The 15140-nt window shown below is 36.8% G+C and overlaps 1 protein-coding gene and 1 long non-coding RNA gene across 4 annotated transcripts; both read left to right on the top strand.

The window, feature by feature from the left end:
- Window positions 1-5989: 5989 nt before the first annotated feature.
- Window positions 5990-7170, top strand: LOC117613181 (glucan endo-1,3-beta-glucosidase-like). The gene is made up of 2 exons (XM_034341818.1): window positions 5990-6106; window positions 6286-7170. Exons 1-2 carry the CDS (start codon window positions 6049-6051, stop codon window positions 6963-6965), a joined length of 738 nt encoding a protein of 245 aa, XP_034197709.1. The 5' UTR covers window positions 5990-6048; the 3' UTR covers window positions 6966-7170.
- Window positions 7171-9329: 2159 nt separating this feature from the next.
- Window positions 9330-11769, top strand: LOC117613180. 3 transcript variants are annotated; one of them, XR_004583678.1, is made up of 6 exons: window positions 9330-10069; window positions 10317-10361; window positions 10641-10683; window positions 11062-11116; window positions 11315-11448; window positions 11532-11769. It is a non-coding gene; the product is annotated as an uncharacterized LOC117613180 (long non-coding RNA). The 3 variants fall into 3 exon arrangements; XR_004583677.1 differs by having other exon boundaries at window positions 10832-11116; window positions 11560-11769; XR_004583676.1 differs by having other exon boundaries at window positions 10832-11116.
- Window positions 11770-15140: the final 3371 nt, after the last annotated feature.

Raw genomic sequence — 15140 nt, 5'->3', positions numbered from 1 at the left:
ATAATAATAATAATAATAATAATAATAATAATAATAATAATATACATGTATATACGTGTATATATGTATATTATATATGCATGTATATATACATATATATATTATATATATTATAAATACATATGTATATATAATATATATAATATATGTACATTATATATGTATAATATATGTATATATATATATATACATGTATATAAGATATGTGTATATAGTTGTATCTATATATTATAATATATACATGGGTATAATACATATATATATATGTATATTATAATAGATAATATATATGGGTATGTTATAATAATAATATACATGTATATACATGTATATATGTATATTATAATATATATATATACATATAGTATAAATATATAATGTATATGTGTATATACGTGTGTATATGTATATTATAATACATACATGGGTATAATATATACACATATATGTATATATACGTATATATATGTATTATAATATAATATATAATATGTATTACATATATACATGTATTGTAACAACCCGGTCCTTAAATAATATTTAATTATTAATTTATTAGAGGGAAAGACAATATTGCACCTAGTAAATTAGTAAAGAAAAAGTTGACTTTTTGACGGGGAATGAATTTGGGAAATTCGCTTGTACCGTTGCGTAGACCGCGACGAAACGAGTTCTTGGACACGTAGTGGACTCGAATTGGGGTCATAACGAAGAAAATACGATCCAATTTTGATGAGGGGCAAAATCGTAATCCTTAAAGATCAGATTTTAAAAAAACCTTCTTTTCTCTCTCTCTCCGTCACTCTTCTCGCTCTTGACCTGCAGCCCCCCTGTGCGTCCTCCTCCAGCTCAACCCCTATAACCACCGACTCCAGCCACCAGAGACCACAACACTGGAGCCAAACAAACCGGACCGACACCGCCATCTCACAGCAGCCCAGTTTTGCCGTCAGCTGCCGCCAATCCACCAAAAACGGCCAAAAATCGAGCAGGTTTTGCTCGAATTTCTCCAGCTTCGATCTCCTTCCTCTGGCCACTGATTCTAACGATCAAGGTATGGATTTCCATCTATTCTTTGCTCTAGCGGATGATTGGGTAGGATTAGAATGATTTCTAGACTAGGTAGGTCAAATCACAATCCAAAGTTTGGCTGGATTTCGGATTGAAATTCCGGCCACTTCCAACTAGTTTTTGGTGAGGCTCTTGATGATGGCTTAAAGGTGATCAATTATACAGGGTACAAGTTTACGTGGACAAATAGATGGCAAGGTGAGGGGAATGTAAGCTTTGGTTAGATAGGATTGTGGCTAATGATGAGATGTTGTTGGCCTTTCTGGATGTGCATACTCATCATATGAATTTCTTTGTGTATGATCATTTACCTATTTTACCTCGCTTTGGAGTGAGTAATACGAGAAAGAGACATCGGCTTTTTATGTTTGAATAGATGTGAACTACTATTGATGGTTGTCAGGAAACAATAGCCCAGACTCGGGGAGGTAAGGGTGGCGCAGTGGTTGACAAGATTATGTCATGTCAGACTTCTCTGCAGTCTTGGAACATGGAAAAGGTTGGACTTATTCCCACGCAAATTCGGGGTGTGCAAGATAAGTTAGATGTTGTATAGGGTCGTGACTTGACCCCGCAGGCCACCCAATATCAGCGTCAGTTGACTAATGAGTTGGATGTTTTGCTGGAGCAAGATGAAACTTTGTGGTGGCAACAATCTGGTATAGCATGATTTAGTCAATGAGTTGGATGTTTTGCTGGAGCAAGATGAAACTTTGTGGTGGCAACAATCTGGTATAGCATGATTAAAATCTAGTGACAAGAATACCAAGTTGTTTCTGCTTATGTGAAGCTCCGGGGGCACATGAATTTTTTAAAAGAAGTGTTTGATGCTGACAATGTTTAGGTTTCTTCTAAGAATGCAGTGGGCTTAGTTTTTTGTGACTATTTTCAACAGCTTTTCTCTTGAAATGGTGCCCGGAAGGTTGATGGAATTCTAGATGCCTTGAGACTAATGGTTACTCATGAGGAAAATGGTTGGTTGTGTTTGTCTTTTACGTGGGGCGAGATTGAGGGAGCTTTGTTCCAAATGTTTCCAACAAAATCCCCTAGTATGGATGGTTTATTTGCTCTTTTTTATCAGAAATATTGGGGTGTTGTTGGTAATGACGTGGTGGGATTTTGTCTACAAGTGCTTAATTGTGGGGGAAGTGTGAAAGAAATCAACCATAACATGTTTTAATTTGTGGAATCCATGGCTAGAATTCAAAATAACTCTCTGCAGCAGGGAAAGAAGTGCTCCTCAAAGCAGTTGCATAGGCACTTCCTACTTATACCATGGGGGTATTTCAGTTGCCGCCTACTCTGTGTAGTGAATTATCGTCAATGATTTCTCAGTAATGGTGGGGAAAAGCTGGGAAAAAAAAAAGTATACATTGGATGAATTGGAATAAGCTATGTCAGCCAAAATGCTTCGGTGGCCTTGGTTTTAAAATTTTTGAAGCCTTTAATAAAGAGATGGTGGCCGAGTAAGCATGGAGGCTTCTTGAAAGCCTTTCTTCTTTGGTGACAAGGATACTACATGCAAGATATTATCCCAATGGGGATTTTATGAGTGCCGAGGTTGGTACACACCCTTCTCTTAATTGGCACTCCTTTCTTAGGGGAAAAGAAGGGATTGATGCACGGTTGATTTCGCGAATTGGCAATGGGACTTCCGTGCAGGTTTTCCGGGATTGTTGGATCCTAAGATTCTTCACCTTTAATCCCTTCTTAATTTGGATTTGTCACCACAAGCAAGAGTGACTGACTTGTTAACATATTCTAGTGCTTGGAACACGCCTTTGCTAAGTCAGTATCTTATTCAGGAGGATTGTGAGGCAATTATGGGTATTTCTCTAGGCTCGGTGGTGCGTTTGCATGATAGTAAATATTGGTTCTTTGCTAAGGATAGAAAATATTCTGTAAAATCTGGTTATCGTGTTGCCTTACGTCAATGCATGGCGGCTGTTGTGGAGGGAGGGAGCTCGGACATGAGCCCTCAAACTTTTTTGGAGCAAGGTGTGGGCACTGGAGGTTCCTAACAAGATCAAGCTTTTAGTGTGGAGGGCCTATTGGAATGTGCTACTCACTTCTCTCAATCTATATTTTAAGAGGGTATTTCAAACTCCTTTGTGCTCTCGTTGTGGGAAATTAAGAAACTATTCTTCATGCATTATGGAGCTGCATGAGGAGTCAAAAATTTTGGACTCTCACCCTTTTTTTGTCGGCTGGAGGCCTACCATGGGTCTTTTGCAAATTTTTTTGAGACAACCATTCATGTTTTATCGAAGCAGGAATTAATTTTTTTTGTATGTTCTTGGCTCCTTCATAATGATACTCTGCATAGGATGGAGTAAGTACGAGAAGTGTTTTATCAGCCTCGCAGAGAAAATGCAGCGGCGCACCTTTTGGCTCAATTTGGTTTACGGCAACGGTGATTGTTTTGGGCTGGGTTGGCTCCACATTGGTTATGGCCTACAATTGCGGCGAATATTGAAGAAATTTAGTTTTCTTTGGGGGAGGTTTGATGTACTCTTTTTTTTATATTGGATTTTCCTTCGGTAAGTGTTTTCATGACAAGGTTTTAATGAGGTCACCCTAAATGCACTTCCTTTCTCCAGTTGTTCTGTGTGTCCTTTTGTATGTCATATTGATTTTATTTGATTACAAAAAAAAAAAAAGTTCAACTCATATAAATGGTGATAATTATATTCATGATTAGTTGGATATCCAGTTAGCTAGCCGATGGAGTTGAAGTACCGTGTAAATATGTTGTCGTTTGTAAAAAATAAAAAATAAAAAAAATCATGTTAAGCCTTGAACATATCCATCACAATAAAGAATTTTGTCGGAATGGTGATAGACTTAATAGATGGGCATATTGGTATTCTTACATATTATAATTTAAGAAAAAAAATGTAATAGTAGATAAATTAATATATATGGAGCCAAAGTAATTGAAGGTAGTTGCAGCCAAATTAATTTAGCAAAAGACTTTCAAATTTCATGATTGCTGGTCTGTTTTAAATTGAGACTTATTAAAGATTACTTGAATGTCTTGGAGTCTACAAAGATAGAAGACCAAAAAGACTTGAATCTGCACCCACTGGCGGATCTAGCTACACCCCCTCGCAGTGACGTGGTCATGAAATAACCACTTGTCGAATTGGACTTGGACCTGGGCGGCTTGACTTGATTGCCGACTAGGAGACAAGTGCACGTCATTCATCATGCATGCTCAATGGATGCTACTCGGAAAAGATACATCAATAGATGCTAAACTGACCAAAAAGAACAGTTCTTAGTTTGCATTCAATTAAAAGTAAAAAATACTTGACTCTTTACACATAACACATAAGGAGTTATTTCTCCTTACAAACAAATCATAGTTTGTAAAATTTTTGTAATTTTAATGAGTTATTTTGCTTATGTATAACTGTAATTTGTCTGTAAGGAGGAATGTCCAAATACTATCCATTTATGTTATTCTTTGTTTATTATTTGAAGTATTAAAATTCCATTGGATTTTCTTGTACTTTATCCGATTTCAAGTAGCAATGATTCTTGAAAAAACAACAATTTGGAAGTCAAAAAAGGAAATGATTTGTCAAGGTCTTAGAGTGTTTTCACACAACATTTGGGAGCACACCAAAATCTTGGGTCAATCCAACTAACACACCATTGATAAGACTCGAATAAATCAATAGTACAAGAAGATAATGAATCTCTTAATTACAACATGCGCCAACAATGAATTCTTTTCGCTGAACTGCACTAAGCACTAAAACATAGACACCAACTTCCCGTTTACACAACAAAATCAATTATTTCTGCTCAGCGAATGGAAAACGAATGATAATTTACCAGTAATAATGATAATCAATTTATTTAAAGAAAAAGGAAACAAACTACGTAGTATTTTTGCTAGTCTTACCACTAGTCTCTCCTCTTGGCCCTTCTTAACGAGAAAGACTTTTATAAAATGAGGATAGCACTATTTTGCTATTTTCAACCAATATGACACACGTGTTAACACTTCAACATAACACAATATTATTGGTTGGGAATTAAAAAAAAACAATAGTATCCCCGTTGCAACTAAATTTTTCTTACTCTTGACGGGTCAAAGCAGACACATTAAATTTCTTCACCGCCTGTAAAAAAGAAGATGTGTCCTCAGTGTTGAAAATTCTAGCTCTGCTTGTTTTGGCAATTTAAGGGGGATTAATAATACACATTTCAATGGCCCTACAGTTTAGTACAGTTGCACATTTAGACTTTAGTGGCATATCCTGTGCTGTAAATCTACCTCTATTTGTTCGTGGCAACTTCTTCTCCTAGAGTGGCATTTTCTACATTGGCGAAGGATGTGAATGTTGATCTTTAAAAAAAAAAAAAAACGATTTGACCGAAAGCAAGAAATAAACAAATACATAGAATTGAAAAAAAAAATATATCTACTACAAAAACAAATGAAGTAATTTGATTTTGTTTGTTTTTTATTAACAGAAAGAAGGATGCAAACTCGAAACCTCTTAAGTTGAAATCAGTGCCGATCCTGGACGAGGGCAGTTAGTGTGACTGCTCTGGGTCCATTGTCTAGGAGGCCAAATTTTTTTTAATTTTTAATTTTATAAAGAGATATATTATATTTATTATATATTCTTTTAATATATTATTTTTAAAAGTAACATAGTGTCTATCAACTCTTTTAAGCTCTAACTGATTGGAAATTTGGAAGTTTTAAATTTTAAAATTATATAACATAATTTGAAGATTACATGACATGCGATGAGTTTTCTTTTGTTTTTTTTTTTTTGGTCAAGCAACTTGTTAAGTTACGTACTCAAATTCCCCCAAAAAAAAAAAAAATTCATAAGACTAGTCATCGCAGCAGCCACAGTCCCGCAAAAGGACAAAAAGTTAGGCCCGCACCATGCCTATATAACTAAAGCCCAAGCTCATCAAATTCGAAGCAAAGCAAACTAAGATATTCCGATGATGAAGACCCTAGTAGTATTCCTCAGCCTCAGCTTAACCATCCTTTCCTTCGGAGGTAAACAAGCTTCTTATTTTCTTTAAGTTTTTCATTTGGCCAAACGATAGAAATACTCATTGATCTTTTCTTAAAGTCTAAGCTTCTTATTTTCTTTAATTTTAATTTAATATTTGGTCACAATAAGTGTGGTTTGTGATTACTGCATCAAATTAAGTGTGGTTTACTTTGCATGGCAGGTGCACATGCAGCGACAATGTCTTTCAAAAACAACTGCCCCTACACGGTCTGGCCAGGAACCCTAACCTCCGATCAAAAACCTCAATTATCAACCACAGGGTTCGAGTTAGCATCCCAAGCTAGCTTCAGCCTAGACACTCCGGTGCCATGGAACGGCCGCTTCTGGGCCCGAACTGGATGCTCCACGGACGCCTCTGGAAAGTTCGTCTGTGCCACCGCAGACTGTGCCTCTGGTCAGGTCACGTGCAACGGTGCCGGTGCCATTCCGCCAGCAACTTTAGCGGAATTCAATATTCCAGCAGGCGGAGGACAAGATTTCTACGACGTTAGTCTTGTTGATGGCTTCAACTTGCCCATGTCTGTGACTCCACAAGGCGGTACCGGCGACTGCAAGACGGCTACTTGCCCTGCGAACGTGAACGCAGTTTGTCCTAGTGAGCTGCAAAAGATAGGGTCCGATGGGAGTGTGGTTGCCTGCTTGAGCGCATGTGTTAAATTCGGTGAGCCACGGTACTGTTGCACTCCGCCTCAAAACACTCCGGAGACATGCCCACCGACAAATTACTCTCAGATATTCAGTCAAGCATGCCCCAACGCTTACAGCTATGCTTATGATGACAACAAGGGTACATTTACATGCAATGGTGGACCTAACTACACCATTACTTTCTGCCCATGATCTATCTATAGAAAGGACAAGATCTTGAATAAAAATAGGACTCTCGACATGTAATGTGTCGATAATTAGTCCGGCTCTATATTAAACGTTTGATCTTTAATAAAGGTAAGACTCTCGACATGTAATTAGTAACGTGTCGATTATTATAGTCTGGCTATGTATCAAGCATTTGATCTTCAATAAAGATAGAATTATCCACATGTAATTGATAATGTGTCGATATCGATATTATTATCATGAATAATAAACATATTAATATGTTAACGATATACTTTTGCCAACTTCAATAAAATATCTATGTGAATATCGATAGTCCAGTATTTAATTAACGTCATGCACAAAGAATTTTTGGAAAATATATTGCACATAGAATTTTTGTGAAATATATATTGCCCCTCTTTCTTTATGTTACAATAACAGAAAATTACGAATGATTTTATGTGAATGAATGGTGTCCACATGATGCAACGAGGTTCAGTAGCAAATGATACGTACAATAACATGTCAAAATGGATAAAAACATCAACTTCAAATAAATCTACATTTTAAATGGCATGTCATGTCATGTAATCTTCAAATGTGATTCAAAAATTTGATCTCCGTAAAATTATTGAGAATAAATTGCAATTAATGCATTGAAAAAGCCATGCCCATGAAAATGGATGTCCATATCTTAATGGAAAAAGCTTGACTCCTTAAAATTGAGGAGGAACTCCTTACCATGAATGTGGATTATGGACTAACAATTACGTTAATTTCTTCACAGGTTATCCTTGTACTTTTCCGTGACATTGTACTCACAATGAATGTTAAAAGTTCGATGGCTCGCTAGAAGGAGAGGACAAGAGTCGAATAGAGTGAAGCAATAAGTCAATAATGCTTTGTGTGCCCTACATATAATTGTGTCAAAAATTTCCACACACAGGCCTCCGTCAAGGATCATACGCCATCTATATTGACATTATTAACATCATTTAATTCTCAAGTCATGCATATATAATAGTAGCTAGGTCGCTCAATTATTTTGTCTACCGACATGTTAACCTACTTCCTTTGTCAGTAGGGTATGGCTCAATTGGTTGAGCTCTTCCACCTTCACTAGTGTCAGTTGAGGTTCGAAGTTTTCAGGCACCCAATGAATATTTGTATAAACCCCACTCCCCAAAATGCTTGTACTAAAAACAAAAAACAAAAACCTAGTTCCTTCAAATCTTTGAGTTGAGGGACAATATATACCTCCAGCTTAACTCTTAATACTACTTTCTGTACCCATAAGGATTCACATAGAAACAAGAAAGGAAATCTCTCAGGCCAAAAAACGGAAATACATCATTGAGAGAGCAGAGGCAGGGAAGGAGCAAGTCAGGGAAAAGTGAATCGCCCGATCCGGTGGCAAGTGGTGTATGGAACGGGTGCATCGGTGAAGTTTTCAGCTGACCCTAGCTATAGGGTGGGTGTTTAGTACAAGAGGTTGGGAGATTGGGGTTACACAAATATTCATTGGGTGCTTGGGGGTTTTAAACCTCTGCTCACAAGTATTTTTTTTCTCAGTTTAAATATTTTTTTGAAAGCAAAAAATTGAATGGTAAAAAGTAAAAACAATGAATAAGGGAAAAATGGACAAAATCCAAGAGGGCATGCAGAGTAACTAAGGTCCGCCTGTAGCTATTTCGCTTCTATTTTTTTTCTTTTCTAGAGATAAATGGGAAATATATGGTATAAAAGAAAGATGAAAAAGGGTGAGAATGTAAAAGACATGTGTGTGACATGGTGCACCACATGAAAACTAAAAATTGAAAACAATTTTGAGGTGTTTTCATTTTCAAGTTTTTCATTCCTAAGTTCTGCTTTATTCCTCCATCCTCTCTTCCACCACCTTCCTCCATGTGCAAAAACGAATATGGCATGATCACACATACCATAATATGAAGAAGAAAAGATTTCCTGAGTATCCCGATTATGACGCGATAAAGACATACAATAATAATACATACAACTTGATAATGTATTGTGCATATGAGTGGTTTTGTGGCTATATTTCTTTATGAGTTTTGAAGTATTCATGATTTTCTTTAATAATTTTGTAAGTATTCATGAGTAACATACGACCCCAAATGAATCCATCTAGAAAGCCGACGAAACCATTTCCGAAATGACAGCAATCATAGCCAAATTGGTGGTCATGAAGTAAGTGATCCTTCTGGACTTGGACCTGGGCGGCTTGACTTATTAATTGCTGAGAACCGCAAGTCATGCAAGAAAAGATGCAGTGATCGAAAGGCTAGGCGTTTCTTTTTACTACGCCAATATTGCAAAAACACGTCACTTGAAAGACGTCGGAACTTGAAGAAAGCGTCGTGGTTTTAAAATTGGCTACAAACCACGTCAGTGGTTATAAAAGCGACGTCTTAAGGCATCTAATACGGTGGTAATCCAAAACATATTTCAAAAACACGTCGGTTGACAAGAAGAACCGACGTGCATCCAAAACACGCTCAACACTGTTTCAGTCAAGTTGTCACTCTCAGCTTTACCACCAAAAACTAAAGTTGTCTTTCTCAACCTAATTTTTCACGCCCCGCTCAATGTTCTAAGTTTCCCTCTCCGTGAAAATTCCCTTCCCTCTCGATGAAGCCCTCTCTCCCTATCTGAGTTCAAACCCTCTCTCTCTCTCTCTCTCCCTCTCTATGACATCTCTGCACCTAAACCCTCTCTCCCCAGCTCAATCTTTTCTAAGCCGACTCTCACATCTCAGAGAGACAGAGGCAACGAGGAGGTGGACTTCGGTGTCGGCTTCGTCACGAGGATTGACTTCGGCGCCTTCTTCTGGATCTTCGTCGGCGCCATCTTCTTGATAGTCGTCATCGCAGGTAACTTCTCTTCGAGGTCCAGAGAGCGAATCAGAAAGAGAGTCGAAAAGGTGATGGCCATTGGTGTCATCGACAGAGTGAACGTCGTCATCGCGCTCGTCGCGGTCACGGTCATCACGGTCCTAGCCTTTTAGAGAAGAAGATCGACAAAGAGGTTTCATTTCATTTTCCTCGACTCTCCGACGCCGACCCCAACCCCAAATCCAAATCCTATCTTCGATCTCGGACCTCAAGGTAAGGCTCTCTCTTTCTCTCTGTGCTACCACTCATGTTTTAAAGATTTTTGTGATTCTAATATTACAGAGAGATTTTAGAGATTTCAGTTATATTGCTCTTTGAGTTTTGAGTGATAGTTTAGTTTCTGTAAGATTCCCTTAGTATTTTAATAAATTCACTGGTGACTATTTAACCCATATGTTTTGTTTGTATTGTTTTTTGTTCTTCTGTATAAGATCCATATCTCTTGTTTGGGAGTCTGCAGGATCTTGTGGACTTGCTGGAATTGAAAATGCCTCTCATCTATAATGTATGTTTAATGTTTTGATTTTTATTTAAATCATATGAATTCCTAAGTGCATTGACAACTAAAATTAATTGATTGGTTTGTGTAGCAATAGTCTAACTTGTGGATTGGATTTGCTTGCAAGTTTGGATATGAATATATGCTTATCAGAATAGCTATAGCTTGCAAGTTGGAACCACATTATTAATTATGTGGATATAATTTTATTTTTTCACCACCCTTTCAGTATGTATATCTTTTGCATTGTTGGGAAATCTGATTAGATTTATATTTTCCTTTTAGATCCATAGACAGCAGGGGAGTGGCTGGACCAAGATTCCATAGAGTAATGGTTTATGATTTTCCTCAAATGTTTTAATTCATGCTTTTATATGCACCTTTAATACAATTCATCTCACGGGACTAATATCAAGCACAGTACTTTTGTTAACTAAGTTCCCAAGTTGTTAATGCCTATATGTTTTTTTTAACAGGGACTTGGGGTTTTACAATTTAACTGGGGAATCCCACAATCCATGAGTGGTTTAAATTTAATTCACTTGTAAGGATGATACTGCAGTTGTTCTCAAGTCAAGGCTGAGGCATCTATTTTATTGTTGGTGGACCACATATTCAACAATATTTTTTGACACTTGAATTTCTGTGACTGTCCACCCTTGCCATTTCATTTCTTAACTTCATGTTTTGTAATGATTTTCCTCAGGTAATTTCTAAACTACAGTACCTTGACCTTTGGGGGAGTAAAATATCCGACCAAGGTACAATTCCTTGACCTTTGGCTCTCCTTTCATTTTATTTTGTGCTTGCTCATTTCAGTTTTAGGCTTAATCACCCAGACCATATCTTCTAAACTTCGTTTTCTTTTCTCACATGGTTATCAAGTTTGGCTTAATCACCTAGGCTTTTTGTTCTGACAGATAAGTTTGCATTAATTTTATTGTGATATCCAATTACAGGTAGTTGCTGGATTAGCAGCTGATGGAAGGCAAATTGTTGGCAGGACCAAGTCTGAAGCTAACAACTATGAAAGCCTACATGATAGTATATATGTCATTAACTTTCTCTCCGAATCTCTCTCTCAGTAAAGCAGGTAGTACTGGATTAGTCCTCAAGCTGCTGTCATTCTAAAGTTGCATAGATCTTTTTGCTAAGGTTAAGGTTGTTGCTAAACAGGTTTATGTTTAAGAGTATTGGGGTCCAGGTCCTTTCGACACCACCAACTTGAAAAATGTTTGCAAGAAGGCAGAGCTAAGTCAACCCAATAACAAATTGATGAAGTTAAGATTAGTAGAATTTGTGAGGTCCATTATTTCTGATTATAGGTAGGAAGTATGTATGTAATAGAATAAAGATTGGTTGACTATGTAATAACTATTGAATCTTCAAGTTTTATGAAAGAAATAATTTTTGAGTGTATGTGTTCGTTAAAAGCAATATAATTGGTTTTCTAGTTAAAATCGTTGTATAGAATCATAAGAAATCAAAAACTAAAATGTAATAGCTTGGGAACTTATTAGACGATAGATTTAAAAACAATAAAACGATGGTTTTATTGAAAAAACTGTCGTTTGTACATATAGTTAATGATTGTTTTTAATACAAGACCGCTGTCTTTATATACAATCAACGACACTTTTTAACAAAATATCGACATCTTTACCCACAAATGATGACGGTTTTAACAAAATACTGTCGTCTTTTAAACCAAAACCGTCGTCTTTACCATAAATAACGACGGTTTATAATAAACCATCATCTTTACATATAAACGACGGTTTTTAACAAAAAACTGTCATCTTAACATAAGAACAACAACGGTTTTACTAAAAACCGTCGTCTTTACAGATAAACAACGACAGTGAAAAGCCGTCATAGTTTGATACTCTAAAAGATGGCGGTCAATATATATTGCCCCTCTTTCTTTATGTTACAATAACAGAAAATTACGAATGATTTTATGTGAATGAATGGTGTCCACATGATGCAACGAGGTTCAGTAGCAAATTATAAGTACAATAACATGTCAAAATGGATAAAAACATCAACTTCAAATAAATCTACATTTTAAATCGCATGTCATGTCATGTAATCTTCAAATGTGATTCAAAAATTTGAACTCCGTAAAATTATTGAGAATAAATTGCAATTAATGCATTGAAAAAGCCATGCCCATGAAAATGGACGTCCATATCTTAATGAAAAAAGCTTGGCTACTTAAAATTGAGGAGGAACTCCTTACCATGAATGTGGTTTATGGACTAACAGTTACGTTAATTTCTTCACAGGTTATCCGTATACTTTTCCGTGACATGGTACTCACACTGAATGTTAAAAGTTCGATTGCTCGCTAGAAGGAGAGGACAAGAGTCGAATGGAGTGAAGCAAGTCAATAATGCTTTGTGTGCCCTACATATAATTGTGTCAAAAATTTCCACACACAGGCCTCCTTCAAGGATCATACGCCATCTATATTGACATTATTAACATCATTTAATTCTCAAGTCATGCATATATAATAGTAGCTAGGTCGCTCAATTATTTTGTCTACCGACGTGTTAACCTACTTCCTTTGTCAGTAGGGTATGGCTCAATTGGTTGAGCTATTCCACTTTCACTAGTGTCTGTTGAGGTTCGAAGTTCTCAGGCACCCAATGAATATTTGTATAAACCCCACTCCCCCAAATGCTTGTACTAAAAACAAAAAACAAAAACCTAGTTCCTTCAAATCTTTGAGTTGAGGGACAATATACACCTCCAGCTTAACTCTTAATACTACTTTCTGTACCCATAAGGATTCACATAGAAACTAGAAAGGAAAACTCTCAGGCCAAAAAAGGGAAATACATCATTGAGGGAGCAAAGGCAGGGGAGGAGCAAGTCAGGGAAAACTGAGTCGCCCGATCCGGTGGCAAGTGGTGTATGGAACGGGTGCATCGGTGAAGTTTTCAGCTGACCCTAGCTATAGGGTGAGTGTTTAGTACAAGAGATTGGGAGATTGGGGTTACACAAATATTCATTGGGTGCTTGGGGTTTTCAAAGCTCTGCTCACAAGTATTTTTTTCCTCAGTTTAAATATTGCTTTGAAAGCAAAAAATTGAATGGTAAAAAGTAAAACAATGAATAAGGGAAAAATGGACAAAATCCAAGAGGGCATGCAGAGTAACTAAGGTCCGCTTGTAGCTATTTCGCTTCTATTTTTTTTCTTTTCTAGAGATAAATGGGAAATATATGGTATAAAAGAAAGATGAAAAAGGGTGAGAATGTAAAAGACATGTGTGTGACATGGTGCACCACATGAAAACTAAAAATTGAAAACAATTTTGAGGTGTTTTCATTTTCAAGTTTTTCATTCCTAAGTTCTGCTTTATTCCTCCATCCTCTCTTCCACCACCTTCCTCCATGTGCAAAAACGAATATGGCATGATCACACATACCATAATATGAAGAAGAAAAGATTTCCTGAGTATCCCGATTATGACGCGATAAAGACATACAATAATAATACATACAACTTGATAATGTATTGTGCATATGAGTGGTTTTGTGGCTATATTTCTTTATGAGTTTTGAAGTATTCATGATTTTCTTTAATAATTTTGTAAGTATTCATGAGTAACATACGACCCCAAATGAATCCATCTAGAAAGCCGACGAAACCATTTCCGAAATGACAGCAATCATAGCCAAATTGGTGGTCATGAAGTAAGTGATCCTTCTGGACTTGGACCTGGGCGGCTTGACTTATTAATTGCTGAGAACCGCAAGTCATGCATGAGAAGATGCACTGATCGAAAGCCTAGGCGTTTCTTTTTCTCTCCTGGCTAGAGGCAAAAGCATATGTATGTTGGTGCCGGCGACTGCAAGACGACTAGTTGCTGGGCGAACGTGAACGAAGTTTGTCCGAGTGAGCTGCAAAAGAAAGGGTCCGATGGGCGCGTGGTCGCGTGCTTGAGCGCATGTTTTGCATTCCATCCGTCAGAGTACTGTTGCACGCCTCCCCAAAACACTCCAGAGACATGCCCACAGACAAACTACTCTCAGATATTCCATGAACAATGCCCCGACGCTTACCGTTAAACGTAATGCATTTTCTCTTTGTAAGATGTACCAGTTGGTAAGTAGAGTTGTCTCTCTTGAGAAGAGTTATGTTTAGGAAGAGTTGTATCTCATTAGAAGTCTAAAGTTGTGTCTGCAACTCTTGTAACTAATCCAAGAGTTATGTCTGTTATGAAAATATCTGAATGTTATTATAAATAGATATTTAGTGATATACCCATTTCTAGCACTAATATTATAAATAAACCCTACACAATTGAATTCCTATAAACAAACCCAAAAAAAACCCAAAAAATGATAGCTAGCCTTATTGAATTTAATATTGATTATTAAATTACTTTGATGCCCTATTGAGTGCTTTGGGTATTTTTATGAGATTTTGGGGTTGAGCTTGTTTTAAGAAATTGATGGCAGTTTTGTAATTTATAAGAAGTTAAAAGCTTTTTTGTTATGTTGTAAATGGGCTTTGGGTGTGTTTCTAAAGTCCATTTTATATAGGGTATTTTTATAATTTGGGCCCCCATATTGGGTATAATAGTGAATCTCCCTATTATAAATAGCAAATAAGATGGCGTAGTGTTGTAATCAATTTTTAGGAAATCAATAAAGCTTCAGTTTTTCTGTTTAAAACTCTCTTCCATATTCTCTCATATCCATCTTTCTCCAACAAATTTGGTATATTAGAGCCAATCGATCCCTCCGCTGTGTTAATCATGGCATCAAGTT

The sequence above is a fragment of the Prunus dulcis genome, unplaced genomic scaffold (assembly GCF_902201215.1).
Source record: "Prunus dulcis unplaced genomic scaffold, ALMONDv2, whole genome shotgun sequence".
Classification (NCBI taxonomy): domain Eukaryota; kingdom Viridiplantae; phylum Streptophyta; class Magnoliopsida; order Rosales; family Rosaceae; genus Prunus; species Prunus dulcis.
The sequence above is the reverse complement of the archived record's forward strand: the minus strand, read 5'-3'. Positions and strand labels throughout refer to the sequence as shown.